Source organism: Ochotona princeps, chromosome 5, assembly GCF_030435755.1.
Source record: "Ochotona princeps isolate mOchPri1 chromosome 5, mOchPri1.hap1, whole genome shotgun sequence".
Lineage (NCBI taxonomy): Eukaryota > Metazoa > Chordata > Mammalia > Lagomorpha > Ochotonidae > Ochotona > Ochotona princeps.
The window spans coordinates 75,651,327-75,670,793 of NC_080836.1; the positions used below are offsets into that span (position 1 = coordinate 75,651,327).

At 40.7% G+C, this 19,467-nt stretch overlaps 1 protein-coding gene across 1 annotated transcript in view; it reads left to right on the forward strand.

The window, feature by feature from the left end:
* SGO2 (shugoshin 2) overlaps positions 1-19,467 on the forward strand; it is a 38,365-nt gene that overhangs the window by 7,680 nt on the left and 11,218 nt on the right. The window contains exons 5-6 of the mRNA XM_012931423.2: positions 4,485-4,570; positions 18,279-18,517. Of these exons, the coding sequence (XP_012786877.2) occupies positions 4,485-4,570; positions 18,279-18,517 (325 nt within the window). The remainder of the gene's footprint in view (positions 1-4,484; positions 4,571-18,278; positions 18,518-19,467) is intronic.

Consider the following 19,467-nt stretch of genomic DNA (forward strand, 5'->3'; position numbering starts at 1 on the left):
TTTCTCCTCTCACCTCATTGCAGGTATCTACTTTTGTTTATATAGTAACAAATACAGATTGTTTTTTTACACAGTAGGTAGCATACTATTTTATATAATAGCATACTGTACTAACTGTTCTTGGTCTTTTTTTTTTTCTCTGTGGCATATCTTAGGATTCTCTCCTAATTACACGGAGTGAGTGCCTTCTTATTTAGTACTGTTTAGGGTAATCTGGAATGGGCTTCTTTTTTTTTATTTTAAAATTTTATTTTTATTTTTATTGGTAAGTCAGATATACAGAGAGGAGGAGAGACCGAGAGGAAGATCTTCTGTCTGAAGATTTGCTTCCCAAGCAGTGGTTGGAGCTGCGCCAATTCGAAACCCGGAGCCCGGAGTTGGAGCCTCTTCTGGGTCTCCCACATGGGTACAGCGTCCCAAGGCTCTGGGTAGTCCTCAGCTGGTTTCCCAGGTCACAAGCAGGGTGTTGGATGGGAAGTGGGGCCATTGGAATATGAACCGGTGCCCATATGGGATCCCAGCACGTGCAAGCCAAGGACTTTAGCCAGTAGGTTACTGTGCAGGGCCCATGGAATGGACTTCTAATGTACTTCCTAGGCTCCTGCTTTGGGGCACTTGGATTGTTTCTTGCTGTTGGCTTGGCAGCATTGTAAATGCTTTTCTTTCTTGCATCACTAGTTTTTTTTCCTTTCCTTCTTAATTATACATAGCAAAATCTAAGGAGTTCTTACTTTATTTATCTTCTAGCTACTTGCCTGAATCTTTCCTTTCCATAAGCAGAATCCCTTCAGAGCAGCTTACGTTGTTTCCAGTTCCTCTTGAACCTGATTAACTTGATTTTCACCACCCTTGATGTCCATATTGTAAAACCCAGGGATAATTCTTTTTTTCATCTTGTCCTTCATGTGACTTTTAGGATCCTATACTCTTCCAGGTCTCTTCCTATTTGGCTGGCTATTTCGTTTTCAACTTGTTTTCTGGATTTTCTTTATTTTTCTGACTGCCAAATTTTAGGAGTGCCGTTGGGACTAAGTTCTTAGACTGCTCCCCCTTCATCCTGCCTGTTTGACAATTTATTTATTTGAAAGGCAGAGTTACAGAGAGAAAAAAGAAGACGAGAGCTTCCATCTGCTGATTCACTCTCCAAAAGACCATGATAGCTGCTGGGCTGGTTCAAAGACAGGAGCCAGAAACTTCATCCAGGTATCCCATGAGGATGCAGGGGCTCAAGTTCTTGTTCTTAGGCCATACTTTGCTGCTTTTCCAGGCCATAAGCTGGATTGGAAGAAGAAGTAGCTGGGACTCGCACTAGCACGCATGTGAGATGCTGACACTGCAGGCTCTAGGTTTACACTCTATGCCCAGTGCTAGCTCCAGACTTCTCTTTTCTGTCTATATTCGTTCCTCTTAAATCATTTCAACAAGTCACATAGCTTTTATTGTTCCTGTATACTGACAGCTTTTGAACTTGTGTCTCCAGCGTAGTCATCTCTGAACTTCAAACACTGCTAAACACCACTTTATTATATCTGAGAGGCATCTCATCCACACTTGCAACCAAACCAGGTCCCTTGAGGTCTTCATCTGAAGTATTACAATTCCATCCCTGATCTTTTAACAGGTCCTTTTAGCTCAGCCTTCAAAATCAGTCTGGAATTTTTGCCACTATTCACAACCCTTTTTTACTATCCGTGCACAAAGCACTGCCGTCTCATATCTAAATATTGTAGTAGCATCCTCACTTAGGCTTCTCTCCTTATCAGCCTGTATTCGATTCTTAGCATAACAGCCAGAGCCATCCAAGATGGCTCTCAAGATTTTGCTAGAGGTCTCTCATCTCTTTTGCCTGATTGGACCCAGAAAGTCAAAGTCTTGGTTATTTCTCTCTTTTTTTCCTACTGTCCCTTTCCTTCCAGTCTTACTATTTTAGTACAGAACCTCTTCCCACTCCCTGAAACGGATACTGGTTTTTCCTTCATGTGTGAGTTCCCTACTTGTCTCAAATGTTGTTTCAAATGTTGTTTATTTCCATAAAGCCTTCCTGAGCAACTGTTGTGTAAATTTATACACTTTCCAGCCATCCCTGCATTTCATGTCCACCTTCGTTCCTTATTACCTAATACTGTACAATAGAACTTTACTTAATAATATTTGTTTATGCCACCAGAATATAAGTTTCTGAGCGCAAAGATTTTTACCTATACTAGTACAATGTCTGAAACATATTAAATGGAATGTTTTATTTTATGTTATTTTATTAAATATTTATTTGTTATTTTATTGGGAAGTTGGATATACAAAGAGGAGGAGAGACAGAGAGGAAGATCTTCCATCCACTTCTTCCAGGTCTCTCATGCAGGTGCAGGGTCCCAAGGCTTTGGGAACAGGTACCCATCTGGGATCACAGTGTGTGCGAGGTGAGGACTTTAGCCACTGTGTCAAGCTCAAATGGAATTTTTAAAAATAAAATGTTGAATAGTTTTTCCTCATTAAAAGCCAAGTTTTCTTTTCTCAGAAGAGTAAGGTACATAGTTTCCCACAATTTCTCTGCTTATTGAGCTCTCTAAATGAAAGTAATGCTAAATAATGTAAAACGCGTTTTTAGCATAATAATAATTACATGGTCTTTTTTGTAAAGGTATATTAATTACTTATTTGAGGAACTTTAAATCTTGCATTTATGGAAAAAAATTTCAAAACTTGATATTTTTTTGTGCTGCTGAATTCTATTTTTTCATTTGCTTAAAGATCTATTTATCTGAAAGGTAGAGTTTATACATAGAGAGGAAGAAACAGAAAGAAAGAAGAATGTCTGCTGTCTGATGGTTCATGGCCAGGGCTAGACAAGGTGGAGGCCGGGATTCTCGAGTTTCATCCAGGTTTCCTGGTGGGTAACAGGAGCACAAGTCCTTAGGCCATTCTGCTGATTCCCAGCTGATTAGTAGGAAGCTGAATTGGAGGTGTTGGAGGTGTAACAGTCGGGATTTAGCCTGATGTTGCTGTTGTCACAGAAGGTAACTTAACATGGTACACTGCCATACTGGCCCAAAATTATTTTTCTTTAAAGGAAATTGTCTTAATCAACTAATTGATTAGTTTTTGTGACTTTTTTTCCCTTGGATAATCCAGATTTTTATTTTTAAAATTTGAATTAACTAATTTAAGAAGCAAAGAGAGCTTCTTCATTCTGTTTAACTCCCCAAATGCCATGCAGTATCTGGGCCAGGTCAAGGCTGAAGCTGGGACCCAAGAGCTTCATCCAGGTCTCTCCTGAGGGTGGCAGAGGCCATCTGGGGAGCTGGAGGTCAGAATCGAACACACACTCTGATATGGAACATGGGCATGAGTGTTTTAACTGCTAAGCCAAACATCCTCCCCATACTTTCAGGTATTGATTTGCCCAGATTTGACTAATTTGTTGTCAATTTTTTTTTTAATTTTTACATTTTTATCTGAGACGTATTTCCCGAGTTGAATTTAATTTTCAGTTTAACTATTTTGTGTGTTTACTGTTTTTGTGTTTCAAGCTTGCAGGTTTTTTATTTTACCTTTGATATGTTTTCTTCTGCTTTATGAAATCCATACCTATAAGGATTCTTCAAATTGTTTGTGGAAAATGCCTATTATGAACAGATTAGGCATGTAATTCAATTTTTTTGAACCAAAATTAGTTTTTTGAAAGATACTTTTTTTTAAATTGGAAAAGCAGATTTACAGAGAAAAATGATAGAGAAAGGAAAGATCTTTCATCTGCTAATTTACTCCCAGATGGCCACAACTCCCAGAGCTAAGGCAATCCAAAGCCAAGAATCAGGAGCTTCTTCCAGGTCTCCCACATGGGTGCAGGGTCCCAAGGACTTAGCCATTCTCTGCTGCTTTCCCAGGCCATAAACAGGGATGGGAAGTGGAGCGGCTGGGACACAAATCGCACCCATATGGGTTGCTGGCACTGGAAGGTAGAGAATTTGCTTGTTGAGCCATGGTGCCAGCTCCCCAAAATTAATTAAAAAAATTTTTTTTTATTTATTTGAAAGTTCGAATTATACATAGGGAGGGAGTGATAGGAAGAGAGAGATCTTTCATCTCCTGCTTCAACTCTCTCCCACCCCCGAGATGGACACAATGGCTAGCTCTGGGTTAGGCTGAAACCAGGAGCAGCCAGGACTTCTTCCAGATCTGCTGTGTAGATGACAGGGGTCCAAGTTCTTGCGCCGTCTTCCACTGCTTTTCTCAGGCCATTAGCAGTTTGCTGAATGGGAAATGGAGCAGCCAGGAAATGGAATGCTATTCAAACTGGATGCCAATGTTGCAGGTAGTGGCTTTACTTGCAATGCCACAATACCAACCTCCAAAATTGACTTTTTAATTGTTTTCCATTAACTTAACTGTTATCTATTGTTACTGGCTTCCTTGTATAACAAAAAATATGATTTGAGGAAGTTCGAAGCCTTATTTCCTTTCTTTTTTTCTTCTTTTGCGAATAGTTCCACCAAAGTCCTTTTTCACTGCCAGCTAGCAAGAAGAAGCGAATTAGTAAGCAGTGCAAGTTGATGCGTCTTCCATTTGCAAGGTAATTGCTTTACAATGTGGTTAAATATTGACTTATAAACATCTACCTTGGAAGAAGGTATATTGGACTTTGAGTAGCTTTTATTTTCTCTGCTTATTTGAAACATACAGAAGCATTTCAACATAAATAATGAAATTTATTTTCAGCATTGTACCTGTCAACATTGCATTATTAACGTTGCATCTGTAAAATGTGACAAGTACATTATTCTAATATGAAATGTTAACAGGGAAGCTTGGTGTGGTTTATTGATTATGACAAGTACATCACACTTGTATGTTAATACTAAGGTAAGCAATGTGGGATATATGGGAACTTTTTTTATAGCACTGTTTGTGGGATAGAATAGAAGTTCTTGTCTTTTTGCAAGAAAAAATTCAGGTGTGAGACCAAGTAGTAGTAAGCAAAGTAAGTAGCAAGATTCCTTAGATAATCCGGATTTAGTGTGTAAGACATGTGTTAGAGCACATGGGCACCTCTCTAGGTGAATTTTCAAGAACAGTACCTGCCCATTCAGACTGAAGTAAGTAAGATTTATTAGTTTGATGAGGAGAACATCCCTGACAAAGCAGGCAGGCATCTCAGCAAAGAACTGAGAACTGAGCTAAGGAAGATCCCCTTGACAGGTGAGCGTCTCAGGAGAGAGCTGAGCACTCAGAGCCGGCCAAGGCAGTCGTCTCGGGGACAGGCTGAGAACACAGGCCAGGCCCAGAATGGAGCTCCTAAGGAAATGGAGTCCACTTGTTCCTTCCTCTCCTCCTGGACAGAGGGTTTGCAGGGTGTGCAACAAGAAGATTCACTCCCAAGGTTCTAATACCCAGTGGTAGGTCAGATTGGGCAGCCCACCTGACACTGGGCATAAGAGATTCCCTTAGGGCGCTTTCGTGGGAGAAGGCTGTGATAGTTTGATTCCGCAGTGTTTTCGACTGGATGACTCCATTGGACACTGGCAGAGAGGATCCTCTTACAGTGCTTTCCTTGGGGAAAGACTGGGCCGCCTGCAGAGAGACTTGAGTATGGACAGGAGTTTTTAGTGAAATCCTGGCTTGCTTCCAGGGTTTGCTTCTGAGCTGGTAGAAGCTGGTTCATTCCTTGCCATGCATGCTCTCTCTTCCTTAGGTCCCCCTCAAACAAAGATGCTAATTTTTAACTTCATATCTAACACTGTACAATTTTTTTGTTTTGTAAATAAATTTAAAGCTATTCTGAAATAAAAAGTATTTTAAATAAGATATGAAAGAGGATCTGCAAGAATTCAGTTTTAAACTGTTGTACTTTCCCATAGGCCCTTGAGAAGAAAGGTGTACAGATGGACTGTCAGCTGTGCAGGCTTTAATTACTACTGGTTGAGAGTTACAGAGACTTTGTTTAACATAAGCAGTGCAGTGTTTGTGTTCCTGTGTTCCTTGCACAATGTTCAGGCTTAATGAACCCGAAGTTGTCCCTTAAGGAAGGAATGAGATGGTTTTTGGTGTCATGCTGTAGGTTGTCTGTAGGACTCCAAGGAAGGTTAACCTTCATTCAGTTACCAAGTTCTTCTGTATATCCTGTTACTTTTCATTTCTTCTCCAGGTTACTTCTTATGTGTTTTACTGGGTAAATCTGAAACTGCTGTTTTTTTAGCTTTAATCGTGTAAATCTGGGTGAATCTGAAACCCCCGATAATCACAGATCTAAGACTGGGTCAGGCCAAAGCTGGCCATCAGGAACTTAATTCTGGTCTTTTGTGTAGGTGGGACCAGTGCTTCATAATCCACACTGTCCAAACACTGGCTCAACGAGTGGGATCCTGTATCAGGCCCAGGCACACTGATAATGGCACATAGGCATTTTATCTGATGTCTTAACGATTTTGCAAATGAATTGATTATTGTATAAACAAAATATTTTTAGTGATAATTCCTATTTTGAAATCTATTTTGGTGTAGCATTTCCATGGTATGTCTTTTTCTGTATCTTTGCATGCAAATGGTGCTATATTTGAAATGTGTACAGGTTCATAATATGTCTTTAGCAGCAGCCATTTTCACAAGTTGAAGGCATTCATATATTTTTTGTTTGTTTTCAGGTTCGCTGAGATTTTTTTCCCCCCTCTAGTTTATTATTATTTACTTAAGAGGCATAGAGACAAAAGGAGAACTCCTGTCTGCTGGTTCACTCCCCAAACGCTTGGTGGGTCTGGGCCAGGCCAAGCAAGGCCTGGAAGCTGGGAATTCAATCTAGTTCTCATGCATTGGTGACAGCAGTCCATTTATTTGAGCCAACGGCTCGTTAGTGGGAAGGTGGAGTCAGGAGCTAGAGCCAGGGATTGAACCCATTTACTGCAGTGTGGGACACAAGCGTACCAACTGGCGTCTAAACTGTTAGGCTGAATGTCTCCCCCAACAAGTTTTCACAATGAATTTGAATTTTGTCAGATTCTTTTTTTGAGTTTATGGAGAGAGTCAGGATTTGTCTTCTTTGTTCTGTTTACAGTTTCTAATGTGAAACTAATTTTGCATTTCAAAAATAAATTCCACTTGGTCATGGTCTATTAGTCTTTCTGCATGTTGCTGACTCTTATTTGCTAATATTTTTAAAGAATTTGTTTATTCATAAAGGATATTGTTCTATAATTATCTTTATAAAATCTATTATAGGTTTTGGTAAATATTATGCAGGTCTCATAGAGAGAAACGTTCCCTCTTTATCCATTTTCTGAAAGACTTTGTATAATTGGTATTTCTTAGCTATGTAATACAATTTACAAGAAAAGTAATTTGTTTTTTGTTAATTTCTTTTTTTTTTTTTTTTTTGTATCTCTCCTCTGTAATTTTGCCTTTCTTTTTTTTTTTTTTTTTAAATTATTTATTATTTAACTTCAGTAATTACATTGTATTATGTGACACAGTTACATAGATACTTGGGTTCTCCCCACCCCTCCCCAAACCCTCCCACCATGGTGGATTCCTCCACCTTGTTGCATAACCACAGCTCAAGTTCAGTTGAGATTTCCCCATTGCAAGCGTATACCAAACATAGAGTCCAGCATCTTATTGTCCAGTCAAGTTCAACGGCTTCTTAGGTATACCCTCTCTGGTCTGATGACAGAGCCAGCAGAGTATCATCCCAGTCAATTGAAAGCTCCAACATACCATCAGCAAAAATTTACATCATTATGGAATTAATTGACATAGTAATGAGTAACCAATATGTTAAAAGTAAATGCGGGTTCCCAGCCACCTTCTGTGACCACCTCACCTATACTTCAGTTTTAGTTTATACACAACATATAACATTCAAAACATAACATGTTATACATAACATCATATCATCTTAAATTAAGGCAAACATGTGGTATTTAACCTTTTGGGATTGGCTCATTTCCCTTAGCATTATGGTTTCCAGTTTGGCCCATTTGGCCACAAAGAACTGCATTTTGTTTTTTTTAATAGCTGAGTAGTATTCCATGGAGTAGATGAACCATAGCTTTCTTATCCAATCGTCTGCTGATGGGCATTTTGGTTGTTTCCATGTTTTTGCAATTACTGATTGTGCTGCTATGAACATAGGAGTGCATGTTGGTTTCTCATAGAACAAGTGTTCTGGATATATTCCTAGGAGTGCTATTGCTGGATCATACGGTATGTTGAATTTGAGTTGTTTGAATATTCTCCATACTGATTTCCATAGAGGCTGTACCAGCCTGCAGCCCCACCAGCAGTGGAGTAGGGTTCCCTTTTCCCCGCAACCTCGCCAACAAGTGTCGTTGGTGCTTTTATTCATGTGGGTCAGTCTTACTGGCGTTAGGTGGTACCTCATTGATGTTTTAATTTGGATTTCCCTTATTGCCAGGGAACTTGAGCATTTTTTCATATGTTTATTTGCCATTTGGGTTTGTTCCTTTGTGAAGTGTCTGCCCATTTCCCGTGCCCATTTCTTGAGTGGGTTGTTTGTTTTGACATTTTGGTTGTTTTGTAGCTCTTTGTATATTCTGGATATTAGCCCTCTATCACCTATGTCATGTGCGAAGATCTTCTCCCATTCTGTGGGTTGCCTTTTTACTTTGTTGATTGTTTCTCTAGCTGTACAGAAGCTTCTTAGTTTGATGAGGTCCCAATTGTTTATTTTGGTCTTGATTTCTACTGCATCTGGAGTCTTTTTTAGGAAGTGAGGGCCTACCCCTAAGTGTTCCAGTGTGTTTCCAACATTTTCTTCCAAAAGTTTGAAGGTTTCTGGATGTAGGTTTAGATCTGTTATCCATTTAGATCTGATCTTAGTGTATGGTGAGAGATGTGGATCTATTTTTTTGTTTCTGCAGGCTATCAACCAGTTGTCCCAACAGCATTTATTGAACAGACCTTCCCATTTGCCTGGGTTGTCGTTTGTCTTTTTGTCAAAGATTATTTGGCTGTATCTGTGTGGGTTTCCTTCTGGCGTTTCTATTCTGCTCCATTGATCTTCCTCTCTATCTTTGTGCCAGTACCACGCTGTTTTGATAACCACTGCCCTATAGTATGTCCAGAGGTCCGGAACTGTGATTCCCCCTGCTAACTTCCTGTTCTTCAGGATAGTTCTAGCTATCCGTGGTTTTTTGTGCTTCCAGATGAACCTTTGGATCATTGTTTCCAGTTCCATGAAGAATATTTTGGGCAATTTGATTGGGATTGCGTTGAATGTATATATTGCTTTTGGCAGTATAGACATTTTAATGATATTGATTTTACCTATCCAGGAGCATGGGATGTTACTCCATCTTTTGAGGTCTTGTTCAATTTCTTTTTTAAGCAGTTTGTAGTTTTCTTCAAATAAGTCTTCTACATTTTTGGTTAGATTTATTCCCAGATATTTCATACTTTTCTCTGTTATTTTGAATGGTATCTTGCTGGTTAAGTCTTTTTCCATCTTGGGGCTGTTCACATACACTATGGCTGTTGATTTTTGTTCATTAATTTTGTACCCTGCCACTCTACCAAACTCTCGTACAAGTTCTAGCAGTCTCTGTATTGAATCTCTTGGCTCTTCTACATAAAGAATCATATCATCTGCGTATAGTGAGAGCTTGACTTCTTCGTTTCCCATTTGGATTCCTCTGATTTCTTTTTCTTGTCTTATGGCCTCAGCGAGTACCTCTAGGACTATGTTGAATAGTAGTGGAGAAAGTGGACATCCCTGTCTTGTTCCAGATCTCAGTGGGAAGGGTTCCAGCTTTTCTCCATTCAGTATGATGCTGGCGTTGGGTTTTTCATATATGGCTTTAATTATGTTGTGGATTTTTCCATCTATGCCTACCTTGGTTAGGGTTTTTAGTAGGAAGTGATGTTGGATTTTGTCGAAAGCTTTTTCTGCATCTATTGATACTATCATGTGATTCTTGTTTTTCAGTTTTTGGATGTGGTGTATCACATTTATAGATTTTCGAATGTTGAACCATCCCTGCATTCCAGGGATGAATCCTACTTGATCTGGATGAATGATCTGTCTGATGTGTTTTTGAATTCTGTTGGCTAGGATTTTGTTGAGAATCTTAGCATCAATGTTCATCAAAGAGATAGGTCTGTAGTTTTCCTTCTCTGTTAGTTCTCTGTCTGGTTTTGGGATTAAGGTAATGTTGGCTTCATAGAATGAGTTTGGAAGGGTTGCCTCTTTTTCTATTGTTTTGAAGAGTTTGTAGAGGATTGGGGTCAGCTCTGTTCGGAATGTTTTGTAGAATTCTGGAGTGAAGCCGTCTGGGCCTGGGCTTTTCCTTGTTGGGAGGTCTTTAATCACTGATTCAATCTCTACTTCAGTTATGGGTTTGTTCAGGTCGTTTGTTGCCTCTGGGCTAAGTTTTGGCAAGTGGTAGAAGTCTAAGAACTTTTCCATTTCTTGGTGATCTTCTGATTTGTTGGAGTACAGTGCTTTGTAGTAATTTCTAATTATGGCCTTAATGGATGCGGTGTCTGTTGTTATGTTGCCTTTTTCATCTTTGATGCTGTTAATTCTTGCCTTCTCTTGTTTTTTCTTTGTCAGTCGGGCCAGTGGAGTGTCTATCTTGTTTATCTTCTCAAAAAACCAGCTTTTTGATTCATTGATTTTGTGTATGGTTTTTTTTATTTCTATCTGGTTGATTTCCTCCCTTGTTTTGATGATTTCTTGTTTCCTATTGTGTGTGGGGCTCTTCTGCTGTTGTTTTTCCAGTTCCTGGAGGTGTGTGTTTAGTTCCTGTATTTGGCGCCTCTCTTGCGCCTTGACATGAGCTCCAATTGCGATGAGTTTACCCCGTAGCACTGCTTTGGCAGTGTCCCACAAATTTTGGAATGTTGTGTCAGAGTTTTCATTGGTTTCCATAAATTTTTTGATCTCATCTTTAATTTCTTCTCTGATCCATTGTTCGTTTAGTAGCATATTGTTCAGCCTCCAAGAGTTTCTGTATTTCCTGGGGCATTTTGAATTGCTGATTTCCAGCTTCATTCCGTGGTGGTCTGAGAGGGTACATGGTATGATTCCTATCTTTTTGAAGTTATTTAGGTTTGCTTTGTGTCCTATCATGTGGTCGATCCTGGAGAAGGTGCCATGCACTGCTGAAAAAAATGTATAATCTGTGGCCTTAGGGTAAAAAATTCTATAAATGTCAACCAAGTCCAGTTGTTCTATTGTTTGTATGAGTTCTGTTGTTTCTTTGTTGAGTTTTTGTTTTGTTGATCTGTCTGTTGTTGTTAGTGGGGTGTTAAGATCACCCACTATTATTGTGTGCATATCTATGTCTCCCCTTAAGTCCGTGAGTAATTGCTTCACGTAGCTAGGTGCGTTTGAATTTGGTGCATATATGTTCACAATGGTAATTACTTCCTGATGGATCAGTCCCTTCACCAATATATAATGTCCTTCCCTGTCCTTTTTGATGTGTGTCAGATTGAAGTCCACATCATCTGAAATTAAGACAGCTACCCCAGCCTTTTTTTCTCGTCCATTGGCATGAAATATCTGTTTCCAACCTTTCACTTTCAGCTTCTTCGAATCTCTTCTGGTTAGATGTGTCTCTTGTAGGCAACAGATAGTTGGGTGCTGTTTGATAATCCATTCTGTTAATCTATGCCTTTTGATTGGTGAGTTCAGGCCATTTGTGTTGAGAGTTAAAATTGAGAGGTTGTGATTTTGCCCTGCCATACTTGTTTTTGTGGGTGTTGATATCTGTGTTATTGCCCTTCCTTGTGTGGACTTTAGTGGGGAGACCTTCCTGTTTGCCATCTTTGCTTATGATTCACCTCCTTTTTTTCTGGAATTAGTGCATTTCTAAGGAGATTTTGTAGAGCTGGTTTTGTGCTGGCATATTCTTCTAATTTCTCTTTGCTGTGGAAGTATTTGATTTCGTTCTCAAATACGAATGAGATCTTTGCTGGGTACAATATTCTTGGTTGACAGTTGTTCTGATTCAGGATTTGGAAGATCTTTGTCCATTCTCTTCTTGCTTGTAAGGTCTCTTCAGAAAAGTCAGCCGTGATCCTGATTGGTTTTCCCCGGTATGTGATCTTTTCTCTGCTTCGTACTTGTCTCAGGATTCTTTCTTTGTCTTCGTTGGAGTGGAACTTGAGCACCATATGTCTGGGTGAAGATCGCTTTGGGTCATATCTGCTGGGAGTCCTCTGACCGTCCTGGATTTGAGCTGGATTCATGTTCCAAGTGTTTTGAAAGTTTTCCTGTATAATTTCGTCGAGCACCATTTGCATTCCTGATTCTTTTTCCGCTCCTTCAGGAAGGCCAATAATCCTAATATTTGATTTTCTGAGGTTGTCTTTCATTTCTTGTATGGTCTTATTGGCTTTGTTCAGACTTGTCTCCAGCTGTTTAATGAACTGGGTGTGTTCGTTTTGTGTGTCTTCCGTTTTAGAGATCCTCTCTTCTGCTGTATTTGTTCTGTTGGTTAGGCTCTCAATTTTGTGCTCTAAGTCAAGGATTTTACTTTTCATTTGTTGTATTTCTGAGGCTATGTGGTTCTTGAATTCCTTGAAGTCCTCCCAATTCTTCTCATTGTCTCTGACATATTTTAACATTATTTTTTTGAATTCCTTGTCTGGTAGATCTTCTATGTCTTCATCTCGCATCTCCGAAATAGGCATTGGCTTTCGATCCTTTATTGGTAGGGTGTTGGCACTCTCATCTGGATCATTACCTTTTCTGGTATTTCTTCCCATTGTGTTAGTGTTTCTTTTTTGAGAGACCTAGGCACCAGTGTGCTGAGGGGTCTCCAAGCACTATCCTGTAGAGATCGGAGTCTGCAGGCGTGGAGTAGCAGGGTGTGGGAATTTTCAAGGCACTTTTGGTGCGTCTCCAGAACACTGGACCTCAGGGCGCCACTTCCAGGGCCCAGAGGATTCAAAGCGCACTCTCAGCTCGTCCCCTACAGGTATGCTACCACAGGGCGTGGGGGAGTGAAGGCACTCTCTGTGCGCGCCCCCTGTGCACTGGATCACAGGGCTCGGAGCAAGGGACTATAGGGCGTGGGGTGTTCCAGGTGCTCTCTGGAAACGCCTCCTGCGCAGGTCCGCCCACCCCAGCACTTGCAGGGGACCGACCGCCCCGGCGCTAGCAGGGAACTGCCCAGCCCAGAGGCGTGCTTGGGTTCCTGTGGGATAGCACCGCCCAGCTGAGTGCCAGACCGCAAAGGCACAGGGGAGTATCCAGTGTGCCTTTTGCCTTTCTCCCAGACACAGTTTTGGCAGTTTCAAGGCACTCGCCCTGTGTCTCTAGAGGCTGGAGTCTGGGGGGGGGGGAGGGGCGGGGAGACGAGCACCAATTGTGTTCAGGCTCTGTCCGTGCCCCTGGGGGGCCAACTCCCAAAGCCTCCAACCCACCACTGTCCCCACCCAACTCACTCAAACCTCAGGTTCTTGCAGTCTGCCTCTTCCTCTGGTGGGAATCCTGGCCGCCGGTGCGTCTCCCAACTGCTGCATCCGTTGCTGGTCTCCGCGGGTCGCGGTGGAGCCTGGAGGCTGCGGCTGGTGCAGGTCCCGGGGGTTGGCGACCAGGGTGGGCAGATGCCGGCGGGTCCCGGTGATTCAGGGTCCTGGTGTCCGCAGCGGGGCAGGTCCTGGCGAGTCCTGGTGACCAGGGTGAGCAGATGCCAGCGGGTCCCAATCACCTCCGGTCCTCACGGCCACAGCGTCTGCGGGTCGGTCTTTGGGTGGGTCGGCGGCTTTCAGCGTCTGCACTCAGAGGTGACTCAGCAGGTCAGGAGCGGAAAGTCGTCTTCCCTGTCCTTTGCTTTGTTTTTCCCTGGTTGCTCTTCCGAGTCGTGTGGATTTTTTTGGCTCCACACTGTCCAGGGAACTTCACGTTCTTCTCCCTGTAGTTCTATGCTGCTCCACTTACGCTTTTGTCGCGTTCTAGCCCTCTCTGTCTGTGAGCTCTCTCACAGTCTTCCTCCTATGTCGGCCATCTTGCCGGGAGCCCCGTAATTTTGCCTTTCTGAATTCCAAGACTGAAGGGTCATCCTTGGTTGTCTCTTGTGGGTCCTCTGGTTGTGTCCCCACGTAGCAGAAGAGCACAGAGCACCAACGTAGCCTCTTTTGTTAATTTCTTAAGCAGATATAGGGTTTTTCAGATTCTGTTTCTTTTCAAGTCAATTTAGAGAATGTGTGTATTTCAAGAAAATCTGTTCACTTAGGCATTCAAGTTTATTGATATGAAATTGTTTATTCATTTCTTATAACATGACTTTCATATTTTTAAAGGATTCAACAATAGTGACTCAGTATTTTTTTTTTTTATGGTATAAGGAGTCTTTATTAACAAAGTTTGGTGATAACAGGGTCCAGTACAAATTAGCTGATGACAAGTCCTTGTAGCAATCCAGTCTGAATTGAAATCCTAAGAGTAAAGATGCTCATTACCCTGGAGTCCATCCATTAAACTGAAGACCTTTGTTCCAGCTTCCCCAGCTATATAAGTTATCATAACAAACATAACAGCCAACAACCTGGACACATAAAGCTGCAGACATTCAGCTTTTTCTGCCAGCCACATCCCATTATTGTTAGGCCTCACTGAGACCATCCAGGCCTGCTGAGGTCTTGGCCACATCTTCAAGTGGGCGGCTGCCCACCCATTTTCTAAATAACTAAGAGACCATCATCCCAAGACCCTTCCTCAAACCTTTGTTGTCTCTCTCTCCCTCCCCTTTCGAGAGGCATTCCACCTCCGGCTTTCTCTCCGGAGGTGCTTTCCCTTTTCCTCCCTTCCCTGCTCACCTGGTCTCTTCGTAGATAAACTTTTCTGTCTGCAACAGATTCCCGGCTTTATATTTCTTTTTTTTTATTATTATTATTTATTATTTTTAATTCATTAATTACATTGTATTATGTGACACAGTTTCATAGGTACTTGGGTTCTCCCCACCCCTCCCCAGTGACTCAGTATTTTTAAAAAGTTGTTCAGTCTTTATCAGTATCGAATTCCAGAATATTTCCATCACTTAAAAAAAAAAGTCATGAATCTGTTAGTAGACACCTCCCTCCACTACTCCCTGGGAACCATAATGTAGTTTTTATCTCTTTCAGTTTTTCTGTTTCGTACATTTCAGATGAATGGAATCGTAAGATAGTGTAGCTTTTGTGCCTTTTTAAACTTAGCATAGTTTTTTCAAGGTCCATCTATATTTGTTAGCATTTCATTGCTTTTTTATAGCTAAATATTGTGTTATATGAACCATATTTTGGTCATCAATTCATGGATATTTGTGTTGTTTTTACTTTGGGGATTAGGAATACAGCTGCTGTCAACAGTCATGTACAAGATTTTGTGTACATAAACCTTTGCAGTTTTCTTCGGTATATGTCTTGGAGTGGAATTGCTGGGTCATATGATAACTCTTTTTTACTTTCGGAGGAACTACAAAGCTGTTATGCCGTTTTGCTTAATACAGCCAGGTGTTAGGGTATCAGTTTCTTCTCATCCTCATTAATACTTGTTGATTCTAGCCATCCTAATGAGCATGGAGGGGTGGCTCACTTCAGTTTTGATTTGCATTTCCCTGATAATCAGTGATGACAATTTTCTCGTACTAATTGGTCCTTTATGTATCGATATCATTCTGTGTTGACTATCTTTCCCTTTTAGCTTTAATTGTGTTTTCCTGTTTCATGTCTGCACATTATAGATCCTACATTGTAGAAAATTTGACTCCATTGCATTTTTCCAAAGTTTCTTATTTTAATAGGCACTGATTTGTCCAAATCACATGTCACACTGCCTGTCTGCCTATAAGTAGCATTTTTAAATCTCATTTCAGTTTTTTTTTAAGTTTATGTATTTATTTTATTGGGAAGTTAGATTTATAGAGAGAAGGAAAGACCTTCTACCTAATGATTCACTCCACAAGTAACCACAACAGCCAGAATTGATTGGATCTGAAGTCAGGAGCCAGGAGCTTCTTCTGGGTCTCCAAGGCTTTGGACCATCCTCAACTCTGCTGCCTTCCCCTGCAGGGCACAAGCAGGAAGCTAGAAGGGAAGTGGAACAGCCAGGATATGAACTGGCGCCCAAATGGGATCCTGGCACATGCCAGGCAAGGACTTAAGTCACTAGGCTACTGCACTGGGCCCAATTTTGTTGTTTTTGTTTGTTTGTTTTGTTTTGTTTTTTTTAATCCTTAATTGGGCAATTGTGTCTTTGTAAGAAGCTGGTTAGAGATTTGTGGGACATCCAAACACCAATTTGCGGTTACTTTCTCTACCTCTTTTATTTGTTATATCCTCCTGTCACTTTGTAGATAATATAGTTGTCCTGAATTTTGACCTTAAATCAGTAAGGCCATGAGTTTCTATAGCTTATTTTGAATGTGGGACCAACTCAGTGAGGCTACATATACTGAGAATCATGCTCCCCAGCCTCTTTCTCCCGTCAGTATCTGTGTCTCTCCATTGATTCCTCATAGTTATTTTGAAAATATTTTGGCCATAATTATACTCATCGTTATTTTTTTATAGTATGGTTGGTCTGATAATAATTGTTTGCTCATTACCAGGAGCAAAGCCTCTGATTATTTTTGTTACCTTGTTTCCCAGAGTGCACAGAAATTTCTTCCCAGTGGTTATTCTACTAGTAATTGCCTTTGCGTTTTTGACATTTTTAATGTTTATTTTTGTCACAGTAAATTAGTGTGAAATGTGATTTATTTGAGGAACAAGGCAAAATATTATTGGTGGAGGGTATTATTCAGTTTTGAGTTCAGGAATATGTGTTTATTAAATTATCTCTGTGAGTTCCTGTCTTTTGTAATTTCTAGATTTAACTACTGTAGACATATGGTTGTAGTTTACAGTCAGGTGGGGAACATCTGGCTCACAGGAATATGAGGCCTGTGAAATTGTTGATCTAGCTCTGTCAAGGCAGCTGCAGGTGGGGCTTGAACTTTAATAAACAGAGCAGGCTAATTTTTAAGTTGGTAATATTGTATGGCCTGAGAATTAATGTTATATAAATACCCAATTGGATTTTGGAAGAAAAAAATGCTCCCTGCCTCTGGTTTACATGGGTGCTTCTTTGAAACAGCAAATTTATTACATACATAACTATGCATGGCAAAGGGACTACATAAAGTTTGTGGGGAGTATATATCATGAAAAATTATATGTTAATTAAAAAATATTTTTGTAACAAAATGTATTCTAATTCCATTTCTTCACAAACATTTTAAAATACTATCATAAAATTGAACTTATTGGAAACCATAGGAAGAATTCTGGATATTTGATAGGATTGTGGAAAGTATATATAGGCCCAGCACAGTGGCTCAATGGCCAAATCCTTACTTTGCAAGTGCTGGGATCCCATATGAGCACTGGTTTGTGTCCTGGCTGCTTCACTTCCCATCCATCTCCCTTCTTAGGGCCTGGGAAAGCAGTAGAAGATGGCCCAAAGCCTTGAAACTCTACACCTGTGTGGGAGACCTGGAAGAAGTTTCTGGTTCCTAGTTTCAGATCAGCTCAGCTCTGTCTGTTGTGGCCGCTTGGGGAGTGAATCTGAGGAGTGTCTTTCCTCCATAAATCTGATTTTCCTTTCCAATTAAAAAAAATATGGCCCGGCATGATAGCGTAGTGGTTAAGGTCCTCACCTTGAATGCACTGGGATCCATATGGGCACCGGTTCTAATCCCGGCAGCTCCACTTCCCATTCAGCTCCCTGCTTGTGGCCTGGGAAAGCAGTTGAGGCTGGCCCAAAGCATTGGGACCCTGCACCCGTGTGGGAGACCCGGAAAGAAGTTCCTGGCTCCTGGTTTCGAATCGGCGCAGCACCTGGTGTTGCGGTCACTTAGGGAGTGACTCATCAGATGGAAGATCTTCCTGTCTCTCCTCCTCTCTGTACATCTGCCTTTCCAATAAGAATAAATAAATCTTTAGAAAAAATAATAAATCTTTAAAAAATGTATAAATATTATACACTGAGTATTCAGTATGTTTCGGCTCTATTCGTTTCATTAGCAGCTGTCTTCCAATAACCCAACTGATAAATATATTGATTATTGTCTTTTGTAGCCATTCTAACTGGAGATAAGCAGCATTCCTCTTTCACTCTATATTCTTTTACTAAATACTACCTGTTCCTTCACTCATAATGTCTAAACTAGACATGAAAAGATATCATAGTGGGTTTGTGGTTTGATCCTAAATAGGTGGAATATAGTTAGTACCCATGCAAGTTTTAAAATGGTTTTTGTAAAATTCTTTATTTCATTCCCACTTGTCTTTAGAGTTCCATTAACTTCAAATGATGATGATGAAGGTGATGGTGATGATAAAAAGAAAATACAGTGTAACCAGTCTGTTTTACCAGAGGCACCACCTGATATTCCCTCTTCAGCATCAACAAAGCAGTCTTTATCTGCACAGCATAATTTGGAAGAGTTACTTCAGAAAGAAAATAACAAAATTATATATAGCCTGGATGACTCGGAACGTATTTCTTCTCTTGTGGATATACTTCCCAAAGGTGAGGTTGTTTTAAAAATTTGTTTTGAGTATCAGTATTAAATAGTTGTATTCAGGGAGGTTGGCTTGGTGGTATAATGATTGGAGCCATTGTCTGCAGCATTAGCACACCGTATGAGTACCAATTTGTGTTCTGGCTCCTCTGCTTCCAATTCAGCTCCCTGCTAATGGCCTGAGAAAAGCAGTGGAGGTGGCCTAAATGCTTGGGCCCATGCTGCCCGCGTGGGAGACCTGGATAAGACTTCTGGATTTAATTTGGGCTATTTTATTCATCAGATTTTCTTGAGGGCAATGACGTAAATATAATCAGCAAAGTCTGTGATGCTACACGTTTGCTAACTTCCAACGTTTAAAACTTCTGATGAAAATTTGAATTTAAAACGAAATAGTCTCCCTTTAAAAAATGGGTAGGACTGGGGCCATTGTTTTGTTGTGGTGGGTTAAGCTGACACCTATGATTCTAGCCTCCCGTAGAAGTGCCGGTTTGAGTCTTAGCTGTTCTACTTCTGATCCAGCTCTCTGTTAATGCGCGTGGAAAACCAACAGAAGATGATGCACGTGCCTGGGGCCCTGCCTCACGTGAGAGACTCACATGGAGTTACAGGGTCCTAGCTTCTGCCTGGCTCAGCCACGTCATGGCCAGCTGGGCAGTGAATCAACTGGTGAAAGAAATCTGTTTTTCTCAACTCTGCCTGGCTTAAAAAGCTTGTTTTGGTATACCATCTGATGATGTGGAAGATGACATTTATTTTAGCTAGTTTCATCCTCTCCTTTGATAAATAATAAAATTGGAGGGAGGGTGTAAGTAGGCGTAGTTATAACTGGTTAATGAAAACTCGGTCCTGGGTAATGACTAAGTCTCACCCCACCATTGACACATTTTAATTTACATGATATTATTAAATGAAATAGTCTGCTGTATTTTTCTGTTTATCACAGATTTTCATGTAG